Genomic DNA, 25372 nt, shown 5'->3' with positions numbered 1-25372 from the left:
GGACTGGGGTATAGATCAGGGATAAAGTACCCCTGGGTTCAATACCCAGTACCAAAAAATTAAAAGAGAGAGAGAGAGACAGACAGACAGACAGAAAGCAAATAAAAGAACAAGTTAAATATTACCAGAGTATTCATCAGATAATTAAAAAGGAAGAAACAAAAAGATGAGGGGAATTCTTATAAATTAAGAGTCTAAAGAGATATAAAACCATTTTGGGGACAAATGCTGAAATTGGAGTAGAAAGGTAGTAAATTATATTAATGGGTATTTAAGTTTTCTTTATATGATAAGTGATACTGTGGTCATCCCTAATTTGCAGGAAGTATATAGTGAAGAATTTTAGAGATAAGGTGCAAAGGATAGAAATAAAATCAGATACACATAAAAAAAACTAAACTAAATTAAATCCAGAATGCAGGTATTTACTTGAAGGCAGTAATAAAATATGTTTTTAAAAGTACAATCTGTAAAATATAGGTCTTCTGGAAGAATCAATCTCAGAAAAGTTTTCTGAAAAATTAAGAAGGTAATTCACCAATGTGTTGACTTAATGCAGCAGTTGGTTATACAAGTAGGTGCACTCTAGATCTTTTATACACCATATTTTTTAAAGTATGTTAAATATAATTTTACTATTTTTCCCAATACTCTCTAACTCTTGTCAATGGTGATTTAATTAATCATAGAAACACTACATGTAATTAGATACCTAGCATAACATGCAGCTGAAAGCAAATTGTATTAGACCAAACCTGTATGTGGCTCTAATGTTCTGTAATTCGTTTCCACAGCAAAACCTGTGGTCAGAACTCTTAATTGTAGGTAGTACATCATTTGTATTACTTCAAAGGATACAGGCCAGATTTTTCAATAAAACATATTCTCCCAAGAATCACACGTCTAAAATAGTATATGTGAGGTGCAGAAACTGAAAGTTCACCTATTTTTCTGGTTCTTTGAACGATACTTATTTTTGCTTAGTGGAAGTTGCCTTGGCCCCAAACCATGAATAACCTGATTAGTATCAGGCTCTTTCTCTAGACTCCAGTATATTAAAATTTTTGCAAATAGTTTATTTCAACAAACTAAAAACTTATAAAAATTTTAAAAGAACAAAACATTAATAGCTCAAATGAACCATCAAATACATAGTGATTTGAAGGGGCTCATATTCTGCTTTAATTTACTAATCTATCAATACCTTTTCATGATCCTGGTTGTGTTTTACCGGTGACATTGGCATATAAAGATCATTTTCATCATCTCCTGCATGCTCTTTGCCACAGAGAAAATCCAGTAGTTGAATCTGCAGAAAATATAGGGTATTACTAATAAAAAAAATTCACACATAATGTCACTGATATTCCAGTGCAGAATATTACTTGATACTTGTTGGCAGTTATTGACTATACATGGAATTCTTCATATGAGATATTAGCATGATATTCTTTTTCATATTTCATAAATCCTTCAACTTGACTGATAAATGATAATCTTGATCAAGGATAAGATTTGCAGGTCCTCTTCCTTCAGGGCATGGAATTAAAATTTTTGTTAAATAACAAACTTATATTTAAATTATAATTAAAGGATAAATTATAGTTAAATAAAGAAACTAGTAAGATTCATCATTATCCTTAAGAGTTCAGGAATTTTACCAGAATGTGAAGAGGCACATATTTTCTCATCAGTATAGCCTGGAACTGTTAAATACTCATCATTAGCAGAGTTGGGTCTCCCAGCTAAGGAAACTGTTTATTATAACAAATATACATATTTAATTATGCCCTCATATGCATCTGTTTTCCTTCCTTGGAGTACTATCATTTTCATGTTAATTCCTCTAGATTTAACCTCCAAGTTTCTTTTCCTTTATTTCATAATGTTGTATTTATTCTGTACTTTAAATTTTTATTGTGCTTGAATAAATAAAATGCAGTATATATATCATGGAGCTTTATCTAGCCATAAAGAATAAAATGATGTCTTTTGCAGGAGAATGGATGGCACTTAAGGGGTGAACCTCATGCAAATAGAACGGAGATGGATAGAGGAAGGAAATCTGGAGGAGGGAGAAGAAAATGGGAGGTACTGACCAAATTATATTGTTTTATTGTGTGCATGTATAAATAAATTTACTATCACATGTAATTATAATGCACAAATTAAAATCAGACAAATAAGAAAATTTATTGTCCTTGATTTTCAGGATACTAACTTGATTTTGAATTTGTTTTTATCTTCTTTTTTTTAAATTCTCATAAAAATGGCTTATTTCTCAAAAAGAATAGGAGTTACTCTGAAGTATTTATCTGTATGTAGTTACACAACTTTTCCTGCTTCATACTCTCATAATTTATTTGAAAAATCAACAAGCTTTTATCACTTATATAAGCATGATAATTTTATAACCTGGTAATTGCTAAAAAAAGGGGGGAGGGGAATGAACCTCTGTAATAGCTTATACAGGAAGAACTAGCTCATAAAAGTCACAAAGGTGGAGACATCTTACACAAAGAATAAATTCTTATCATACTCAGAACATCAGTTGATGAAATACTAGCCTGCATCTAATTCCTCTTTGTGAGAGATTTCATTCTCTCTGTTGAAAGCCTCCAAAGAAATGCAAGTACTTCCAAGGAGAATGGAATTCTTGAGGCTGAATACTTCCCCCCCAACACCTGCAGCTTTGAGAATAAAGCTTTTATCCATCTCTTAAAACAGAACACCCTAGACCTTACATGTCCCTACAATCTATTATATACTATTTTATCAATCCAGTCTGTGATAACATTTATAGGTAGTCCTTTTGATCCCTCTCTAGCAATAGGCTTTTATCTGCATGCCTGAGGAGAGCCAGCCCACCTATCCACATACCTGAAAGAGGGACCCAAAAGCAGCAGAGGAAGGGTTGGGGTTAAAAAGCTTTTTGTTTGTTTGTTTGTTTGGGGGAAGAGAAAAACAAATGTTTGTGGATAAAGTTTGGGGCCGGGGCACAACACGGGACAAACATTTATAAGAACAAAATCTTGCTTTGTATTTAGTAACCACAAGGTGTCCACAAAGACAGGTGTCTCTAAGACATGAGGACTCTGGAGGTTTGCTGGCAGTTTTCTGGGTTAAACTGAAGGGCTTGAGCTTCTGCTTCTGCCCAAGATGCTGGGCAGAGGCCAACAGGGTAAGATCTTCCCTAGGAGTGAGGAGGTCTGGTGGCCCTAACTGCCCACTGCACCTGTTGGAGGCCTAGATCATGCAAGGCCTCCTCTTGCTGGAGGTGGCTGCAGAGCTGACCCCTGCAGGCATGGGGGACCCACGCTCTGGATCTCCTTTAACAAAGGTTAGAGGAATCGCCTGGTGGTCTCAGGTTCCAACTAGGGGCTGCTTCCTCAGGAGTGCTGTGTTTTCTGAGCTTTTTCAAGAAGTCCCTTCCTACTCAGAGTTCAGCCCCAGAAGCTGGGCCTTGGGCTCCAATACCACTTCCCTGGCTGCCCTGGGCAACTGCAGATCGCACCCACCAGTGCCAGTGTAGTCCTTCAGCCCAACACCCTGATATATTCCTGGTGCCACACCACCCACACTGAAGCCCTGCAGATGTGGCTTGTTTTGGGTTTGGAGTTTGTTGTTTGCAAAATCTAGGAAGTCTTATGTGTGGCTGCTATCCTTGAGTTTCCTTAAGTACCTAATAATTATGTATATTCAAGTTGTCATTCCCCTCTAGCAGCTCTGTTCTGTTGGGCAGGTATGTTGTAAGCTGACCTATCCTTCTCTGGCTGCTGGTAACCTGTAGATGGTTTGTTGGTTTTCTTCACTGGCAGTTTGGGGCTCAGCTCTAACATGACAGCTCTGCAAGTAATGGAAGGTGAAATGTCTTCTATGGCACAGCAGTGGGAGAAAAAAAGAGGCTGTCGAAGCGAACAAAGTCCCATGTTCTCCCAATGTTCTCCCAAGCCTCACCAACAGGAAGCAAGCCCACCCATCTGCTCCTTCTTGCCTAGAAGGACAGGGAATCTGGGCATACTCACAGAAGATATTTGCTGACCTTGCTCAGAGGATCCAAAAGTCTCTGTGGTTAAGCTCTTCTGCTCCTCACCCCAGATCTGACGCTATCTTTCAGATACCCACTAGTTCATGAGAAAGCAAGCTGTTCACCAAATCTCCACTTCCACTCCAGCTAGAACCAAACCTTGTCTGCTTCCAGATGCCTACGGCGCTACAACCATGGTCCTCAGGAGAGGAATTATAAACCAGAAAACGAAGGTGAAAGGGGAATGCTTCAAGTTTACAGGTTGCTGTCTTAGCTTTATCCTAATTCCTCATAATTCCTGCCTTATTTAAGCTATAATAAGAAGCAAATAAATTTTATCATGGTAATGAAAATTCAGAATCATTTGGAATAGTCTAATATATAAGTTTAAAGGCACTTAAGCATAAATTAGTGTTATATTTAGTACATTTTTGAGAAATACATCTGTCCATTTTTTCCTCACTAGAAATTTCCTTAGAGCAAGCATAAATATCAAAGACCAAACTATTAATGTTTCAGAGTTTAAATATAGAAAATTTCTTCATGCACTACATTTTAGCAGTTTCAATTTTCATTCCTGGTGTCCTTCAAGGGAGATATGTTACTATTTGGAGACCACCTCCCTCACAGACAACCCAAATGTGCACCTTATAAATCTCATACTGCAGGTTAATACACTCAAATGAGGAAGCTTTTTAGAAAACTCAGACAGGGACAAGGCACAGGATGAAAACAATGTGCCTAAAATCCTCAGTTATATCACACTAGTGCTGGTTCATCTTCTTTCTTGTTTCTACAACTCAATGCTTATATATGATTAGCCTCTCAAAAAGTAAAGTAGTAAAAAGTAGTAAAAAATCACCTCAACAAGCAAGCAAAAAAAGTACAGCTAGGGGAGAATTTACTAAGTTAACTATCTCCACTTGCAAGTACCCTTACCACACTGTGGATGTGCATGTGTGGGATGAACATGCACGTGGGCAACACATTTTGAGGAAGTTATAAGCAAAGACCTCCATGGAGCCCAGTGAGGCAAAGACAACAAACTGCCAACTCTCCAACTCCATGATCTATTTTATCCTTGCATGTTACTACCCAGAATAATGACTATCTTCTCCACCCTCCCTCAGCTTGGAGTGCCCATGTGACTAACCAAAATGGAAGCAAAAGAGCTATGTCTCCCTAAAAGGAGATTGCTGTTCCCTCTTACTACTTCCTGTAGCAAAGAATGCTGATACAATGTCTGGAGCTTCAGTGGTCATCCTGAACCATGAGGTAGGTGGTCTTGAGGACAGAGGACAAGAATTAAGATGGAACATGAGATGGGGAAAGCAGCACGACAGGAAAAGCTTGGATCTCTGATAACCATGAAATATCACATCAGTCCTAATTGCATATATTTCAACATCTTTTAGGAGTGAAATAAGCTTCTATTTTTTTCTAACTCACTTTTTTAGTAGAAGTTTCCATTATAAACAACTAAAACAATATTACCATATGGAAATATTTACAAAGTATTCAAATTATCTTATAAAATATAGTAAACATCTTCTTCTAATTCCAGCTACACTTATTTAGCTATTACTACTATTTAACCACTGCTTTATAGCATTCAGTAAATCTTAAAATAAAGAGCACCTTCAATGCTTTTAAAAAATTAGATACAGATGAACATATTCTAAAAAAGGATTCATAAATTCCAATGTAAACAAAACCAAACTACAAGGGATGCTACTGTATTTAATTTTTTAATTTGTATTCTATTAAAAAATAACTATGGTTGTACAAAAAAAGAAATCTATATCTCACACATATTGCCCCATACTATTCTCATAAGATAAATGACACTCCCATCACAAAATAAAATATTATTAATCCATAAGAGAAAAACCATAATAGTCATTCATATAACATATGCTGAATAACAGATGCACATTCAACCAAGAAAAAATACATTTTAGAAAAGCAGTTCTTGACATAATTTAAAAAAAAATAACATGCATTTGGTACTGATTTGTTACAATATTTTTTGATCTAATAAAAAACTGTTATAGCAACCAAATAATAACACAAGTTTAACAAAAATTTACCACCAAAATATTTCTTTCAAATAATAACTAGCTTTCAGGTACCTAAATTTTCCATTCTTAACATGATCACCAAAGCAAAAACATTATCAAATTACTAGAGCTTTTGTTTTTCTCCGAACATGTTACTAACCAGAACAAAGACTATATTCTCTGCCTTCTTTCAGAATCTTCCTCAAATTACTATAACTGTGTAACTATGATTTAATGGTGCATGTTTGTAATCTCAGCTACTCTAGGCAGGAGGACTGCAAGTTCAAAGCCAGCCTCAGCAACTTAGCAAGACCCTAAATAACGCAGTGGGACACTGTGTCAAAATAAAAAAATAAAAAGGGCTTGGGATGTAGGTTGGTGGTAACACCCTTGGGATTCAATCCCCAATACCAATAAATAAATACATATGTACATATACATATATAAAAGTAGCCTAGCTGAAATTTAGTTCTATTAAAATAGGGTTATTTTTAAAAATACTTACGGGGGATATCATGTCATTATTTTCACAATTAGAAGTCAAAATCCTACATTTTTTATAAATGTCGATGAGATCTACCATATTACTATTCGTCAAAAAATCATCGTAAGTCTTCTTAATGTCTTCATAATGGTCAACCACTTCCATATCTTCAATGGGTAAGTTTAATTTCTCATGTAGTAAGAATTTCCATGTCATTAAAACATCACTGAGAGAGACTGTAAATTCTTCATAGTGCTGAAAGAGATGATGCCAAGAGAAAAAAAGGATAAAGTTGGGTGCCAATATATTCATTAACTTATAATTGAGATGGGAAATGCACATAAAATTTTGATGAGGCAAAACTTGCACATGACAAAACTGGTAAACAGAGTCATAGACTTATTTCCTAAATTTCACTGGATTTCTTATACTCAGGGTGAAAGGAGGAGTGGGCAGTGATAAGTCCTTAAAGTACTACTGACTGGGAAACATTTGTTTCTGTAATATTTACTTCCTTTTAATTAATGAGTTTTTGCTGTTTTGTTTTGTTTTACAGTCCTGGGAATTGAACTCAGGACCTCACATGTTAGGCAAACCCTCTACCACTGAGCAACATGGATCTGCAGCCTTACCTAATACATCTTTAATCTTTTATTAAAAATTGCTAACGTCATAATGATTCCTACACAACACAATGTTTCAATGTCTTGAAAATATGGTCTTAGGAGTTTTTTCAAAATGATATTTCATTCCACTAGTGTTGGAGGGTAAACAAAATATCAGTGCTAAAACCTAGGGCTTGAAAATAATTTTGATTCTTCCCTGTTTATAGACACACTAAACTGTAACAAATAAGCGTTAAAAAGCAAAAGTCAGGTTTTTTTCTATAGGTTCTCAGATGTTTCTAATCAGGCAAAATATTCTTTTGCTTTCTCTATTTTGATTTTCTAATTTTCCTGAATGAAATAAAACAGATTGTAATCTGGCTACAGTGACTTATAGTTGCTTAGAGACCCACTAATGTTACCAACATGTTTGTGTGTCAGTACTTTATCTAACAACAAAAATTTATTTAAAGTCTCTTCGTCAATATCTACACGATAAATTCTCTCACTGGACATGCTGAAGGTTTTGGTTTTTAGGGACTGCATGCATCCTTTTCCTACATTAATACTCTACATACTAATAACACTGACGACTAAAAAATGGCAGCTTTCATTCACGTTTCTTTCCAACGTAGCATGAATAACAAATATGTTTCAGTATTCATATGTGATTTTGTAAAAATGTAATATGTGCTATCTTCAGTTGTTATGTTCCCTTAATATATTAGTAGTTTCTGCTAATACCAAGCCCTTTCCACTAAACCCATTTGAAGATGGGAGGATAATTAAGAACTGCATAATTCACTGAAACTAAATTGTTAACACCATCTTTATACAATGAAGAATAATAAAAAGAAATCAACACACCCAACCCACATTTTCTATATATTTGATGCATTGAAATCTTTATCTTCATATCTTTTATGATAATCAGTCACATTTGCTACTTACTATCCAAATTTATGACAAGATGTCCAAAGCTGTCTTAAAATAATTAACTATACTTTTCCATCTGGAGAACGACTAAGAAAATCATCCTGTTGTTCTTAGGATAGGGACCTATTATACCAGGAATATGAAAATTCACTATTGTCTATGAAGCTAGTTCAATGAACAACCAAAACAAATCAGTAATTCTCAAACCCAAACATAAGACAGATTTGTAACTTCCCAGCACTGCATCAAAAATTGGATACTTAAATTCCCAATTCCAGAAAGCTTACAGTCCAGAATATTTCCAAGTGGTATTAAATTAAATAAATCCAGATATTTAGAGTTTCAAAACTCACTTATTTTATCTGAAAAATTTCTAAAACTGTTGTTGGTATGACATTCTTCATGTTTAAAATCAATTAAGATTTTTGCCTAATGTAAATGTACAATTTATTCTCACTCTGTTGAATACAACCAGTTAAAATAAAACCATGCAAGCTCTTCATCTTGTGAGAAAAGGTTTTGACTAGATTAACAGTGTTTATACTGGGACAGTAAAAACATTTTAAATCCAAATAAAAATGCACTCCAGATATCAGTTTTCATGATCAGGTGCCCACCATGACAGCATATTCTATTATTCAAACCAGTAACAACTGATTGAGAGAGTCTGTGGTCAAATCAGAAAATGTTTTGGTAGGAGAACACGCCAGCTGGCTAATATATGAAGGAAGTTCAAAATGTTCAATTCTTTAATTCTCTGATGGACCTAAGGATTGTATTTCATAAGAATCAAATGAGCAAAGCAAGAGTTACACATTTTTCAGAGCACTTGTACTCTGATTATATATTATATCAGTTACTTTATAATAATTCAAAATTGTAAATACAATTTACATTTTTGAATTATGAAACTTTTGTTGTTAGTATGAAAGATAGCAGATCTATTAAAGAGCACTAATTAATTGTGTGATCTTGGTTATTGACCTTGCTTGCTAGTAAAGAGCATTAAACCATAGTGTGACCAGTTTCCTTGGTTAAAAAATGAGATTGTACAAATGAAATAATACCTGATAAATGGTAGAATAAAAAATGTCAGTTTCCTTTCTCTTTTCCTACTCTAAGTAAAATAATTGTTGGGAGAAGGGTGGTACATAAATACAATAAAAATGTAAAACCTCTTTCTTCTCATTTCTTGGGTCACTATTAGGTCATTTTCAAATGTGACAAGTCTACCACAGATGCTGAGATTGCTTTCCATGAAGTAATAAAACTGATACCTTTGTCTATTTCACAAAATGAAACATTTGAAGCCTTCTTAGTAAGAGCATATAAGGTGAAAAATATTCAATATAACGTAATTGCCAGACAGATTCAAACTACGAAATCATTTCCAAAGAAAGAAAAGACCACAATACTATTTGCCAACTAATGAAGTTATGTATATTTGCCATATAGTAAAGTCAAGTCCTCAATGAATCTATAGGTTACCTTTTTAGCAATATAAAGCTTTTGGAGTCATGAGTCAAGCCAAAAAAATTCCCCCTCAAAAAGAATGTGAAAAATATAAAACCCAAAGATTATTGTAACATACTTTTTCTTCCATTTAAGCAGTTAATAAAACAAACATGACATGACAGACTAACAATTCTACTAGGTATTCAAGAGTTTAGTTGTAATAAAATTCAGTTGTAAGGACACACTGTAGGACTCATGCTTTCAAACTTAAGAGAACTTAAGTAAAAAGAATTCAAAGGATGAAACATATAGGTAAAGGATATATATATAACCCACTCCACCCTACTATTACCACCTGCTGTTATGTAGGGGCGTGTGTGGTGCTTTATACTGTTGAGTGCTTGGAAGTCTGAGCATAGTTGACGGTGCCATAGAGCTAAATAAAACTGAACTGCAAAACAACAACACCACTCACTGCACACATGCACACCCAATTGTGAACTGTGAAAAGTTCAGTCAGACTCACCTCTCCTCTTCCCCACCTAGAATCTGAACTTTCACAGTGAATTAAGTGAATTGGCAAGCAGCAAATTAGCAAGCAGAAAAAGACACTGAACTACTGCTTACGTACACACGCCCTGAATAAAAACTGTCTTTGGTTGAATATTTCAATATTACCAAGATTTTTATTATGACAACTAAACGTCTTCAGAGTATATTTTACTTAGCTTGTTGATAAAATATGTTCATCCTTTTAAAATGAGAGGATTTGAATATGTTCTGATTCCAGAAAAACAGCCTTCAATCATATATAATACTGGTACTTCATCACGTTAATGTCTCTATTTTCTAATAAATGGCCACCAAGGTTTAACCCCTGCTATACGGTTCTATTTATATTATATCTTCAGAATCTCTTACTTACCTTGGTGTCATTTCTTCAGATTATTAAAGACAGACACTTTAATTTTACATTGGGAGTCAAATTGGCAAGGCTTGGATATGGGTTGCAATGGGGAACAAAGGAAAGGGACTCTGGGATAACCCTTGGGTGTTGGGTGTCTCTTTCAGTGACCAGTGAACAATGGTATCTACTATTGAGAATAAGAATATGAATGGGAAGACAATTTAAGGAAACAAATGAAGTGCACTAGTTTTAGGAATTGATGTAGAGATGGTAATGGAGCAGCAAAGGAGCACTTGATCATACCAGACTAAGAACCAACAGATTTCCAATATAAATTCTGGTGAAATGCATTCAATTCAAGTAGATCAAATGAAGGCCACTGGAAGCTACTCAGGGAATAAAGATATGCCACTATAAATGATGCTGCTCTGAAATATTGAGAACTTGGGCTAAAAGCACTAATAAAGAGCAGATGCAAGAAGACTACTCTCAACTTCCCAATGTTTCTTACAGCAGATTAAATTACCATGTTAAAAAGTCCTCTCTATTCCAGAAGGAAAGTAACATTCTTACCGTCAAGCACAGGAAGTTGAGGCCAAGAGAAATCTGAACAGGTCTCTTTAAATAACCTTACCTTCCTAGCCTCTTCTCTATCCAATTAACTACCTGGCTCAATCTCTTTGCTATGTCACATTTTCATTTTATTAGTCTCTGTCAAATTCCACACATAAATGTTCAACTTGAACTTTCTTCTGGGTTTTCATTTCTTTATGAAGACTCCCATGTCACATGAAGACTTGTAGTAAATAAATCTGTGCACTTACCCTATTGATCTGTCTTCTGCCAATTTAATTCTTAGGTCCAGTGGAAAAACTCCAGAAGGGCAGAGGTAAAATTTTGCCTCCACAAAACATGAACAAAGTGTAAAACAAGGAAAGTATATAAAATATGTACAGAATCTTTCAAACAATACAAAGATAAACCAACTTGATGGTATTATAAGCCAAAGATATGAACAGAGAATTTAAGAAAAGTCCTAGTCTCATAAAGTAAGTTTGGAAGTATGTCTTCTACAGTGTTCTGGAAGAGATGGAGAAGGGTTGCAATTAGTTCTTTCAATGTTTGGGAGTATTCACAGTGAAGCCGTCAGGTTTGGGGCCTTTCTTTAATGGGAGACTTTTTATTACAGGATTCAATTTCATGTCATTTGGTCTGTTCAGATTTTCTATTTCATCATGATTTAGCCTATATCAAGGCAGCTGAGTATTTCTTCTAGGTTACACAGTTGTATATTGTTCATATGAGTCTGGTCAGGGCTTGGAATGATCATTTATACTTCTGTATTATCACTTGTAAGGTCTCTTCTTTCATTTATGATTTCTTTTATTCTTAGTCTAGCTAAATGTTTGTTGATTTTATCTTTTTAAAAAGCCAAACTCTTAAGTTTCATTGATCTTTTCTGTTGATTTTCTAGTCTTTATCTCAAGTATTTCTGCTCTATTCTTTATTATTTCCTTCCTTTTGCTAACTTTGGGCTGAGTTTGTTCTTCATTGTCTAGTTATTTGAGGTACATTAGGCTGTCTATTTGAGATATCTTGTTTTTTGATGTAAATATTTATTGGTATAAACTTCCCACTTAGAACTACTTTGGCTCCTTACCAGAATTTTTTTGTTATGTTTCCATTTTTGTTTGTTGGAAGATATTTTAAAACTTCCCTTGTAATTTCTTTGACCCTGTGGTTGTTCAGTTTATTTTTTCATTCCAATGGTTTGTGAATTTTCCAAAATTCTATTATTGATTTCTAGTTTTATACCATTGTGATCAGAAAACATACTTGATGTTTCAATCTTAGATTTATTAAGACTATTTGTAGCCTAACACATGAACTATCCTGGATAATGTTCTGTGGGTACTTAAAAACTTTTCCAAAAAATTAAATAGGAGGAATACTTCCAAATGCACAATAAGAGTCCTGATATGAAAGCCAGAAAGAGATATGATGAGAAAAGAAAACTGCAGGCAAATATCTTCCTGATGAACAACAGATGCAAAAAAACCTCAACCAAATACTAATAAACCAAATTCAACAGCACATTAAAAGGATCATTCGCCATCGACAAGTGGGATTAATCTGAATGATGTAAGGATGTTTCAACACATGCAAATCTATAAACATGATACACCTCATTAACAGAATGAAGGACAAAAATGATATGGTCATCTTAAGATTTTAAAAAAAAATCATTTGACAAAACAAAAGAGCCTGTCATGATAAAAACTCTGAATAAATTAATTCTAGAAGAATATATCTGAACACATTTTAGATTATATATGACAAACCCACACTTAACATCATACTCAATCATGAAAAAGTATCTTTCCTTCTAAGATCAGGAATAAGATAAGGATGCTCATTTGCACCACTTCTATTCATTGTGGAACGATAAATCCCAGCTGGAGCCATTTGGCAAGAGAAAAATAAAAGGCATTCAAATTACAAAGGAAGACCTGTGACCGACCGGCGGAGCAGGCCCAGTGGCCCGCCGGCGTGGTAGACACATCACCCCAATTGGAGGAGGGGAGGAGCAGAGCCTCCGCCTGTGCCTGCAAGGTAGGCAGGCCTGCCACCGACCAGCAGATCAGGCCCAGCGGCCGGCCAGAGTGGTAGACACATCACCCCAATTGGAGGAGGGGTAGAGCCGCCGCCCACGCCTGCAAGGTAAGCAGACCTGCAACCCAACGGCAGAACAGGCCCAGCGGCCCACTGGCGTGGTAGGCACATCACCCCAATTGGAGGAGGTGCAGAGCCGCCGCCCGCGCCTGCAAGGTAGGCAGGCCTGCCACCGACCAGCAGATCAGGCCCAGCGGCCGGCCAGAGTGGTAGACACATCACCCCAATTGGAGGAGGTGCAGAGCCGCCGCCCACGCCTGCAAGGTAGGCAGACCTGCGACCAACCAGGAGAACAGGCCCAGCGGCCCGCCGGCGTGGTAGGCACATCACCCCAATCGGAGGAAGGGCCCAGCTGCCACCCACAATGTAGGCAGACCGCGCGTCCTGGAGAAGGGGCCCAGCTGCACGCTGGTCTAGTTGAAAGATCACCCCATTTGGAGGAGGGGCAAGGCCGCCGCCTGCGCCTGCAAGGTAGGCAGAACTGCAAACTGGAGAACAGGCCCAGCGGCCCGCCAGTGTGGTAGACAGATCATCCCTATTGGAGGAGGGGCCCAGTTGTTGCCCACAAGGTAGGCAGACCACTTGACCTGGAGAAGGGGCCCAGTGGCCCACCTGCGTGATAGACAGATCACCCCAATTGGAGGAGGAGCACAGCCGCCGCCCACCCCTGCAAGGGAGACGTTGCAACTATACAAGAGCAATATAAATATATAGGGGGAAAATTCAATAACACAACAGTTTCACCAAGCAGAAAGAAACTCGAGCAGTATGAAAAGACAAGGAAAGAAAGGACCACAAGCAATGCAGGTCAACTCAACTTTAGAAGAGGTAATAGCTGCAGCAGATGGAATGTCAGATAAAGAGTTCAGGATATACACGCTTCAGATGATCTGGAGTCGCAAGGAAGACATTAGACAGCAAAATCAGACAATGAAAGATCACTTCGACAATGAATCACATAAACAAATCCAAGAAGCAAAAGATCAACTATATAGGGAGATAGAGGTTATAAAAAACAAACAAACAGAAATCCTAGAAATGCAGGAAGCAATAAACCAACTTAAAAACTCAAATGAGAATACTACCAGCAAAGTAGAACACTTAGAAGATAGAACATCAGACAATGAAGACAAAGTATTTCAACTTGAAAAGAACATAGACAGCTCAGCAAGACTGTTAAGGAACCATGAGCAGAACATCCAAGAAATTTGGGATAACATAAAGAGACCAAACTTAAGAGTCATTGGGATACAGGAAGGTACAGAGCTCCAAACCAAAGGAATGAGCAATCTATTCAATGAAATAATACGAGAAAACTTCCCAGACGTGAAGAACGAGACAGAATCCCAAATTCTAGAAGCCTACAGGACACCGAAAGTGCAAAATCATAAGAGATCCACGCCTAGACACATTATAATGAAGATGCCCAACATACAGAATAAGGAGAGAATTTTAAAAGCTTCAAGAGAAAGGAAGCAGATTACATATAGGGGTAAACCAATCAGGATAACAGCTGATCTTTCAACACAGACTCTGAAAGCTAGAAGATCCTGGAACAACATATTTCAAACGCTGAAAGAAAATGGGTTCCAACCAAGAATTGTGTATCCAGCGAAATTAAGCTTCAGGATGGAAGATGAAATTAAAACCTTTCACGATAAACAAAAGTTAGAAGAAGTTGCAGCTAGAAAACCAACTCTTCAAAACATCCTCGGCAAAACATTACAGGGAGAGGAAATGGAAAATAACAATGAAAACCAACAGTGGGAGGTAGTACAGTAAAGGGAAAAAATAATCAAAGAGGAAAAACAATCCATGTTAAGTAACATAAATAAACAAATATGGCTGGAAGAACAATCCATATCTCAATAATAACCCTAAATGTTAATGGCTTAAACTCACCAATTTAGGACACGGGCTAGTAGAATGGATCAAAAAAAAAAAAAAAAGATCCAACAATATGCTGCCAACAGGAGATGCATTTGATAGGAAAAGACATACATAGACTGAAGGTGAAAGGTTGGGAAAAATCATATCACTCATATGGACTTCGGAAACAAGCAGGAGTGTCCATACTCATATCAAATAAAATAGATGTCATGCCAAAGATAATCAAAAGGGATAAAGAGGAACACTACATACTGCTCAAGGGAACCATACACAAACAAGACATAACAATCATAAATATATATGCTCCAAACAATGCTGCAGCTATGTTCATCAAACAAACTCTTCTCAAGTTCAAGAGTCTAATAGACCACCATACAATAATCATGGGAGACTTCAACACACCTCTCTCACCACTGGACAGATCTTCCAATCAAAAGTTGAATAAGGAAACTATAGAACTCAATAACACAATTAACAACCTAGACTTAATTGACATATATAGAATATACCACCCAACATCAACCAGTTACACTTTTTTCTCAGCAGCACATGAATCCTTCTCAAAAATAGATCACATATTATGTCACAGGGCAACTCTCAGACATTATAAAGTAGTAGAGATAATACCATGCAACTTATCTGATCATAATGGAATGAAACTGGAAATCAACGATAAAAGAAAGAAGGAAAAATCATGCATCACTTGGAGAATGAACAATAGGTTACTGAATGATCAATGGGTTATAGAAGACATCAAGGAGGAAATCAAAAAATTCTTAGAGATAAATGAAAACACAGACACAACATATCGGAATCTACGGGACACAATGACAGCAGTTCTAAGAGGAAAATTCATTGCCTGGAGTTCATTCCTTAAAAAAAGAAAAAACCAACAAATAAATGATCTCACACTTCATCTCAAAATCCTAGAAAAAGAAGAGCAAAACAACAGCAAAAGAAGTAGAAGGCAAGAAATAATTAAAATCAGAGCTGAAATTAATGAAATCGAAACAAAAGAAACAATTGAAAAAATTGACAAAACTAAAAGTTGGTTCTTTGAAAAAATAAATAAGATCCACAGACGCTTAGCCATGCTAACGAAGAGAAGAAGAGAGAGAACTCAAATTACTAGCATACGGGATGAAAAAGACAATATCACAACAGACTCTTCAGAAATACAGAAGATAATTAGAAATTATTTTGAATCCTTATACTCCAATAAAATAGAAGATAGTGAAGGCATTGATAAATTTCTTAAGTCATATGATCTACCCAGATTGAGTCAGGAGGATATAGACAACCTAAACAGACCAATATCAATCGAGGAAATAGAAGAAGCCATCAAAAGACTAAAAACTAAGAAAAGCCCAGGACCGGATGGGTATACAGCAGAGTTTTACAAAACCTTTAAAGAAGAACTAATACCAATACTTTTCAAGCTATTCCAGGAAATAGAGAAAGAGGGAGAACTTCCAAATACATTCTACAAGGCCAACATCACCCTGATTCCTAAACCTGAAAAAGACACTTCAAAGAAAGAAAACTACAGACCAATATCTCTAATGAACCTAGATGCAAAAATCCTCAATAAAATTCTGGCGAATCGAATACAAAAACATATCAAAAAAATTGTGCACCATGATCAAGTATGATTCATCCCTGGGATGCAAGGCTGGTTCAATATACGGAAATCAATAAATGCTATTCACCACATCAATAGACTTAAAGATAAGAACCATATGATCATCTCGATAGATGCAGAAAAAGCATTCGACAAAGTACAGCATCCCTTCATGTTGAAAACTCTAGAAAAACTAGGGATAACAGGAACATACCTCAATATTGTAATAGCTATCTATGCTAAGCCTCAGGCTAGCATTATTCTGAACGGAGAAAAATTGAAGGCATTCCCTCTAAAATCTGGAACAAGACAGGGATGCCCTCTCTCACCACTTCTGTTCAACATAGTTCTTGAAACACTGACCAGAGCAATTAGACACACGAAAGAAATTAAAGGCATAAAAATAGGAAAAGAAGAACTTAAACTATCACTATTTGCAGGTGACATGATTCTATACCTAGAAGACCCGAAAGGGTCTACAAAGAAACTATTAGAGCTAATAAATGAATTCAGCAAAGTGGCAGGATATAAAATCAACACGCATAAATCAAAGGCATTCCTGTATATCAGCGACAAATCCTCTGAAATGGAAATGAGGACAACCACTCCATTCACAACATCCTCAAAAATAAAATAAAATACTTGGGAATCAACCTAACAAAAGAGGTGAAAGAAAACCACCCTAAGATACCATCTCACTCCAGTAAGATTGGCAGCCACTATGAAGTCAAACAACAAGTGCTGGCGAGGATGTGGAGAAAAGGGTACACTTGTACTTTGCTGGTGGGACTGCAAATTGGTGCGGCCAATTTGGAAAGCAGTTTGGAGATACCTGGGAAAGCTGGGAATGGAACCACCATTTGACCCTGCTATTGCCCTTCTCGGACTATTCCCTGAAGACCTTAAAAGAGCATGCTACAGGGATACTGCCACATTGATGTTCATAGCAGCACAATTCACAATAGCTAGACTGTGGAACCAACCCAGATGCCCTTCAATAGATGAATGGATAAAAAAATGTGGCATCTATACACAATGGAGTATTATGCAGCAATAAAAAATGACAAAATCATAGAATTTTCAGGGAAATGGATGGCACTAGAGCAGAGTATGCTTAGTGAAGCTAACCAATACCTAAAAAACAAATACCAAATGTCTTCTTTGATATAATGAGAGCAACTATGAACAGAGCAGGGAGGAAGAGCAGGAATAAAAGATTAACATTAAATGGAGACATGAGATGGGAGGGAAAGGGAGAGAAAAGGGAAATTGCATGGAAATGAAGGGAGACCCTCATTGCTATACAAAATTACATATAAGAGGTTGTGAGGGGAATGGGAAAATAAACAAGGAGAGAAATGAATTACAGTAGATGGGGTAGAGAGAGAAGATGGGAGGGGAGGGGAGGGGGATAGTAGGGGATAGGAAAGAAAAAAAATAAAATAAAAGGTTTTGTAAAAGGTTTTGTAAAAAAATAAAATAAAATAAAATAAATTTCAATTAGGAAAAAAAAAAGAGGTGAAAGACTTATACAATGAAAACTACAGAACCCTAAAGAGAGAAATAGAAGATCTTAGAAGATGGAAAAATATACCCTGTTCATGGATAGGCAGAACCAACATCATCAAAATGGCGATATTACCAAAAGTTCTCTATAGGTTTAATGCAATGCCAATCAAAATCCCAACGGCATTTCTTGTAGAAATAGATAAAGCAATCATGAAATTCATATGGAAAAATAAAAGACCCAGAATAGGAAAAACAACTCTAAGCAGGAAGTGAGAATCAGGCAGTATAGCGATACCAGACTTCAAACTATACTACAGAGCAATAGTAACAAAAACAGCATGGTACTGGTACCAAAACACGCGGGTGGACCAGTGGTACAGAATAGAGGACACAGAAACCAATCCACAAAATTACAACTATCTTATATTTGATAAAGGGGCTAAAAGCATGCAATGGAGGAAGGATAGCATCTTCAACAAATGGTGTTGGGAAAACTGGAAATCTATATGCAACAAAATGAAACTGAATCCCCTCCTCTTGCCATGCACAAAAGTTAACTCAAAATGGATCAAGGAGCTTGATATCAAATCAGAGACACGGTGTCTGATAGAAGAAAAAGTTGGCTACGATCTACATACTGTGGGGTCGGGCTCCAAATTCCTCAATAGGACACCCATAGCACAAGAGTTAATAACTAGAATCAACAAATTGGACTTACTCAAACTAAAAAGTTTTTTCTCAGCAAAAGAAACAATAAGAGAGGTAAATAGGGAGCCTATATACTGGGAACAAATCTTTACTCCTCACACTTCAGATAGAGCCCTAATATCCAGAGTATACAAAGAACTCAAAAAATTAAACAATAAGAAAACAAATAACCCAATCAAAAATTGGGCCAAGGACCTGAACAGACACTTCTCAGAGGAGGACATACAATCAATCAACAAGTACATGAAAAAATGCTCACCATCGCTAGCAGTCAGAGAAATGCAAATCAAAACCACCCTAAGATACCATCTCACTCCAGTAAGATTGGCAGCCATTATGAAGTCAAACAACAACAAGTGCTGGCGAGGATGTGGGGAAAAGGGCACACTTGTACATTGCTGGTGGGACTGCAAATTGGTGCGGCCAATTTGGAAAGCAGTATGGAGATTTCTTGGAAAGCTGGGAATGGAACCACCATTTGACCCAGCTATTCCCCTTCTAGGTCTATTCCCTAAAGACCTAAAAAGAGCATACTACAGGGACACTGCTACATCGATGCTCATAGCAGCACAATTCACAATAGCAAGACTGTGGAACCAACCTAGATGCCCTTCAATAGACAAATGGATAAAAAAAAAATGTGGCATTTATACACAATGGAGTATTACTCTGCATTAAAAAATGACAAAATCATAGAATTTGCAGGGAAATGGATGGCATTAGAGCAGATTATGCTAAGTAAAGCTAGCCAATCCCTAAAAAACAAATGCCAAATGTCTTCTTTGATATAAGGAGAGTAACTAAGAACAGAGTAGGGAGGAAGAGCATGAGAAGAAGATTAACATTAAACAGGGATGAGAGGTGGGAGGGAAAGGGAGAGAGAAGGGAAGTTGCATGGAAATGGAAGGAGACCCTCAGGGTTATACAAAATTACATACAAGAGGAAGTGAGGGGAAAAGGAAAAATAATACAAGGGGGAGAAATGAATTACAGTAGATGGGGTAGAGAGAGAAGAGGGGAGGGGAGGGGAGGGAAGGGGGGATAGTAGAGGATAGGAAAGGCAGCAGAATACAACAGACACTAGTATGGCAATATGTAAATCAATGGATGTGTAACCAATGTGATTCTGCAATCTGTATACGGGGTAAAAATGGGAGTTCATAACCCACTTGAATCAAAGTGTGAAATATGATATGTCAAGAACTATGTAATGCTTTGAACAACCAACAATAAAAATTTAAAAAAAAATTACAAAGGAAAATGTTAAATTGTCTCTGTTTGGAGATGACATAATCTAATACACAGAAAACCCTGAAGACTCCACAAAAAATTGTCAGAATTAATAAATGAATTCAGTAAGGTAGAAGAATATAAAATTTTAAAAATGTACAAAAATCTGTAATGTAATCTGTATACTAACAGTGCACTATCCAAAAATAAAGAAAATAGCTACAAAAATAATAAAAATACTTAGAAGTTAATTTATTAAATATCTGTTCATTGAAACTATAAAATGTTGATAAAAGAAACTGAAGACAGAAATAAATGGAAAATAATCCCATGTCCATGAATTAGAATATTGTTAAAAATGTGCATACTACCCAAATTAACCTACACATTCAATGCAATCCCTATCAAATTCTATGGCATTTTTCACAAAAACAGAGAAAATATTAAAATGTGTATATATATAACTACAAAAGACTCTGAATAGCAAAAGCAATCTTTAAGCAAAAAGAACAAAGCTGGAGGCATCATACTATCTAATTTCAAAATATACTACAAAGGTATAGTAATCAAAACAATATGGTATTGGTTTAAAAACAGACACATGACAATGCAAGAGAATAGAGCAAGCACCCAGAAATAAATCCACACACTTATAGTCAGTTTGCCTTTCAGCAATGATGCCAAGAACACATGACAGGGAAAGAATGAATAAACAGTGTTGGGAAAATTAAATATTCACATGCAGAAGACTGAAAACAGACCTTCATCTCAGATCATTTTAAAAAATCAACTCAAAATGGGTTGAAGATTTACATGTAAGACCTGAAATGTAAAACAACTAGAAAAAAAACACAGGGAAAAGCTCCATCACCTGGTGTGGGCAATAACTTTTTTTTAAGAACCTAAACATACAAGCAACAAAAGCAAAAATAGGCAAATGAGACTACTTCAAACTAAAAAACTTCTTCAGGGATAATGTAACAACAGAGTTAAAAAAAAAATAGAATGGAAGAAAATGTTTGCAAAACAAACATTAATAATGAGTTACTATCTACATAAGGTACTCAAACAATTCAATATTATAAAACATAATTCCATTAAAAATAATTAAAGAATTTGAATAGACATTTTTCAAAAGAAGATATATAAATGTCCAAGAAAAATCAAAACATGCTCAGAATGAGTAAATTATTAGAGAATTGCAAATTAAACCCACAATGAGGTATCACCTCACACTATCAGAATGGCTACTATTAAAAAGATGACATATAAAAAGTGTTTGAGAAGATGTAGACAAAGGGGAACCCTAAGGCTCTGTTGCTCGGAGTGTAAATTAGTACTGTCATTATGGAAAATAGTATGGAGGTTCCTCAAAATATTAAAATTAGAACTACCATATGATCTAGCAATCCCTTCACTGGGTGTGTAACCAAAGGAACTGAATTCAGTTTGTAAAACAGATAACTGCACTCTTGTGTTCCCTTGAAGCATTACCCACAATAGCTAAAGTATGAAATCAACTTAAATGTCCATCAATGGATGAATAGAAAAAGAAAATTTTGTATATATTCACAATAGAATACCATCAATCTTTCAAAAGATGGAATTTCTGTCATTTGTGACAACAGGTCGAACCTGGAGGATACTATCCTAATGAAGTAAACTAAGCACAGAAAGACAAATTCTGCAAAGATTCACTTCTTTATGGAATGTAACAAACTTGAACTTATAGAAGTAGAGAGTAGAACGAGAGTTAGCCGGAGCCAGATGGGAACTAAATTAGAGAGATATTGGTCAAAGGATACAAAATTTCAGTTAGATAGGAAGAATAAGCTTAAGAGATCAACTGTATAACATGCTAACTGAGAATACTTTGTATCCCTGAAAATTAATAAAATAACAGATTTTAAATGTTATCACAAAAATGATAAGCCTGTGTGGTAATATGTATGATAATTGGCTCTATTTAATCGTTTTTACAATGTATATATCTTTTAAAACAATATATTATTCAGGATAAATATATATGATTTTTGTCTATTAAAAAATTTTTAAGGGCTAGAGTTGTAGCACAGTGGTAAAGCGCTTGCCTAGCACGTGTGAGGCACTGGGTTCAATCCTCAGCACCACATAAAAATAAGTAAAATAAAGGTCCATCAACAACTAAAAAAATTTTTTTTAAATTTTTTTAATTGAGATATGCTTAAGGCCTATCAAAAGGCTAAAAATGGACTGTGAACCAAGACTGACTCCCAGAGCCCTTATTCTTAACTATAACTCCATGCTACTTGTTTTATTAGCAATATATATATTTTTTTCCAACCCAATAAATGTATATCTACCCAAGCTTTTTAATGATTGCATAGCATTCCATTAGTGATTTATAAACCTACATAAAAAGAACCTACAAACAATGTACATTTAGATTATTTCTAGTTTATTTCATTATTAAAAATTATTATGCTATGAAATACATCCTTCCTCTAAAACCTTCCCTTCCTTTTTCCAAAATCTACCTAAAATCAAGAAGTTTTTCCTTAACTGCTCTAGCCTACATTATTCCTTCTAGCCTATGAACACCTCCAGCCCCTTAGTTTGGCCCAAGCTGTCTATAAAAAAAATCATTTAAGGGAGATTTTAAAAGGCAGTTTTCCAGTGCTTCAGTGCAGATTAGGATAATCTGAATTTATAGGATTAGAGCACAAAAGGTCAGTATTGTTTGAAAGTCTTCACAAATTATTAGTCTTCACAATCTGTTTTTGGAATAATTAATCCATACCATAGAGTTTGAAACTATAATTATGTTCAAATAAAAAGTATATGTGTCATCTAGAACTTCTTTTAGGGAACCAAGGAACACTTATTAAACAGGAATAAATTTAACCATAATAATCATAATAGTTGCATGTTTATCTGAAGACCTCCCATGAAATATTAAATGTGCATGTCCTATGTCAAATTGTACATATGAAGGTCTCAATTTTGAAAAAAATTATTTCAAAAGCAATTGAAATATTTTGACACAGATATGCAGCAGCATTTTTAATGTATGATACCATCATAGAAGGGGCAAACGTTGCAAAGAAATTTATGGACATAAGCTTAAATTTATTCAGATGGGCAGCAACTGGGCTGGGGTTTTAGCTCAGTGGTAGAGCACTTGCCTAGCACATGTGAAACACTGGATTCTATCTATCCTCAGCACCACATAAAAGTAAATAAATAGAGGTATTGTGTCTATGACTAAAATATGTGTGTGTGTATGTATATGTATATTTATATATATATATATTTAAATGGGCAGCAAATAAAAGGCCTTATTTTTACTTAGAAAAAAATAGAAGAGTAAACCTAAATATAGTTTACTAACCTGTTTATTGTTCTCTGCCATGGAAAGCTGCAATGCCAAGAGCATGGAGTCTGCGCCACACAGAGTAGTTCTTTCAGAATCACAAAGAACATGCCAGTTCTTTCTAAATGCTTTAATCATGTCCAAGACAGATTTCTGGTTAAGCACAGCCATTCCCTTAAAGTAGGACAGAATACAATGTTAAAGTGCCTTATTTTAATTGGAAATTAACATTTAACATGTGTAAGCAAGCACAGTTAGAAGGAGGGGGGGGGAGTAGTAAATGAGAGAGTATTTCATATTTACCAAGATTGTTGTTAATTAAATTCAGGAAAACAGAATACAATTTCTGCTCAATCATATTTTCCTCTACTTTAGTTTTCTTAAGCCAAATCTTTTGAAATAACAAAATTCAACCTTCAATTCTGAAAATTCACAAAAAAAAACATGAATTCTGCAAACTTATAATTAAAGACGCAGACACAACTAATTAAAGCTGTATTTTTAAAATATTTATTTTGAGATAGATGGTAGTTTAAGGGTGGGAAAAGCCAATTTCCTCCCATCTCTATATTGTTCCAAAAGTGGTGGTCTATTTTTCAACCCTTTGAATCTGGGCCAGTCTTGTGACTTAATTTTACCAATATCATGTGATGAGAATGACATATGGGAATTTGAAGACAAGGCCTTAGGAGGTGCAGAAGAGTTAATGCATCAAGAATGACTGCTACCATTGGCAGCTAGATTCTGGGAACTTAGATTTCAGGAGGGTTTCCAATAAAAGTAGTTCACTGTGCTAAACTATTTGTACAAATAATATAGTTTATGACGAACATTTGGTCTCCTTCTAAGTCTGGAATTTTGGTAAATGCCAGACAGAGCACACCTATGTGCTCAGCCCCCAGTTAAAAAACAAAATAACAAAACAACAACAACAACAACAAAACAAAACCTGGCACTAAGTCTCTAATAAGTCTTCCCCAATAGACACATTTCATGTGTGTTGTCACCTGTTTCTGGTTGATTCCTGAGGAAGAGGACCTTTAGAAGCTTATACCTGGTCTCCCTGGACTTTGCCCCATATTCCTTTTTCCTTTGCACTGTTGTTTTGTATCCTTTTGCTGTAATAAATTATATCCATGACTATGACTATATGCTGAGTACTTTGAATTCTCCTAATAAATCATCCATTCTGGGTCTTGAGGACCTCTCACTATATTGTGGCCCTGAGACTGCTGTATTAAAAAGTTCATGCTAGCCTCCTGAAATGGACACATGACAGAGAACCACAGCACTCCATGTGAAACTTATACCAACTCACAGGTGAATGAGGGAGGTGACCTTACACTACCTAGCCTCAGTCAACCTGCCAGATGAATGTCAGCAACATGAGTGATCTCAGGCAAGACCAGCAGGAGAATGACCTAGCTGAGTACAGTACCAAACTGCTGACCTACAGAACCATTAAAAAAAAGGTTGTTATTTTACAGTCACAAATTTTGAGGTGGTTTGTTGCCACAGCAATAGACAACCAATGAAAGAGCTAACATTTAGGAATTATGTGGTGTCAGATACTTTTCAAAAGCTTAATATTGATTACCCCACTCAACTCCTAAAAGTACCATATCAAGGTAAAGCCTATTATTATCCTCATTTCACACCTGAAGAAAATAATGCACATGTCACTCAGCTAGTAAATGGCCAAACAGGCATAAATATAGATTTCTAAGTCCATAAGCTGGACTCTTAAATCACTATATTTCATAACTTCTTCTCATGCTGACAAAAGCCCTTCAAAATAACCTGATGTCGTGCCAATGTTTTATATACACAAGGCAGCCAATTCCTTTCTCTGAGTTTACAAATATGCCTGCTAAGATTTTTTCCCATTTTCTTTTAACTACCCAAGTCTCCAACA

General features: G+C 35.7%; 1 protein-coding gene across 1 annotated transcript in view; it reads right to left on the bottom strand.

The window, feature by feature from the left end:
- PARPBP (PARP1 binding protein) overlaps positions 1-25372 on the bottom strand; it is a 55094-nt gene that overhangs the window by 27314 nt on the left and 2408 nt on the right. Inside the window, exons 2-4 of the mRNA XM_081311560.1 lie at positions 23476-23631; positions 6593-6826; positions 1205-1309 (exon numbers count right to left, since the gene is read on the bottom strand). Coding sequence (XP_081167686.1) covers positions 1205-1309; positions 6593-6826; positions 23476-23628 — 492 coding nt within the window. The 5' untranslated portion in view covers positions 23629-23631. The remainder of the gene's footprint in view (positions 1-1204; positions 1310-6592; positions 6827-23475; positions 23632-25372) is intronic.

This window comes from Spermophilus citellus (assembly GCF_964194105.1).
Source record: "Spermophilus citellus genome assembly, chromosome: 10".
Taxonomy (NCBI): domain Eukaryota; kingdom Metazoa; phylum Chordata; class Mammalia; order Rodentia; family Sciuridae; genus Spermophilus; species Spermophilus citellus.
This window is presented reverse-complemented; position numbering and strand designations above follow the sequence as displayed.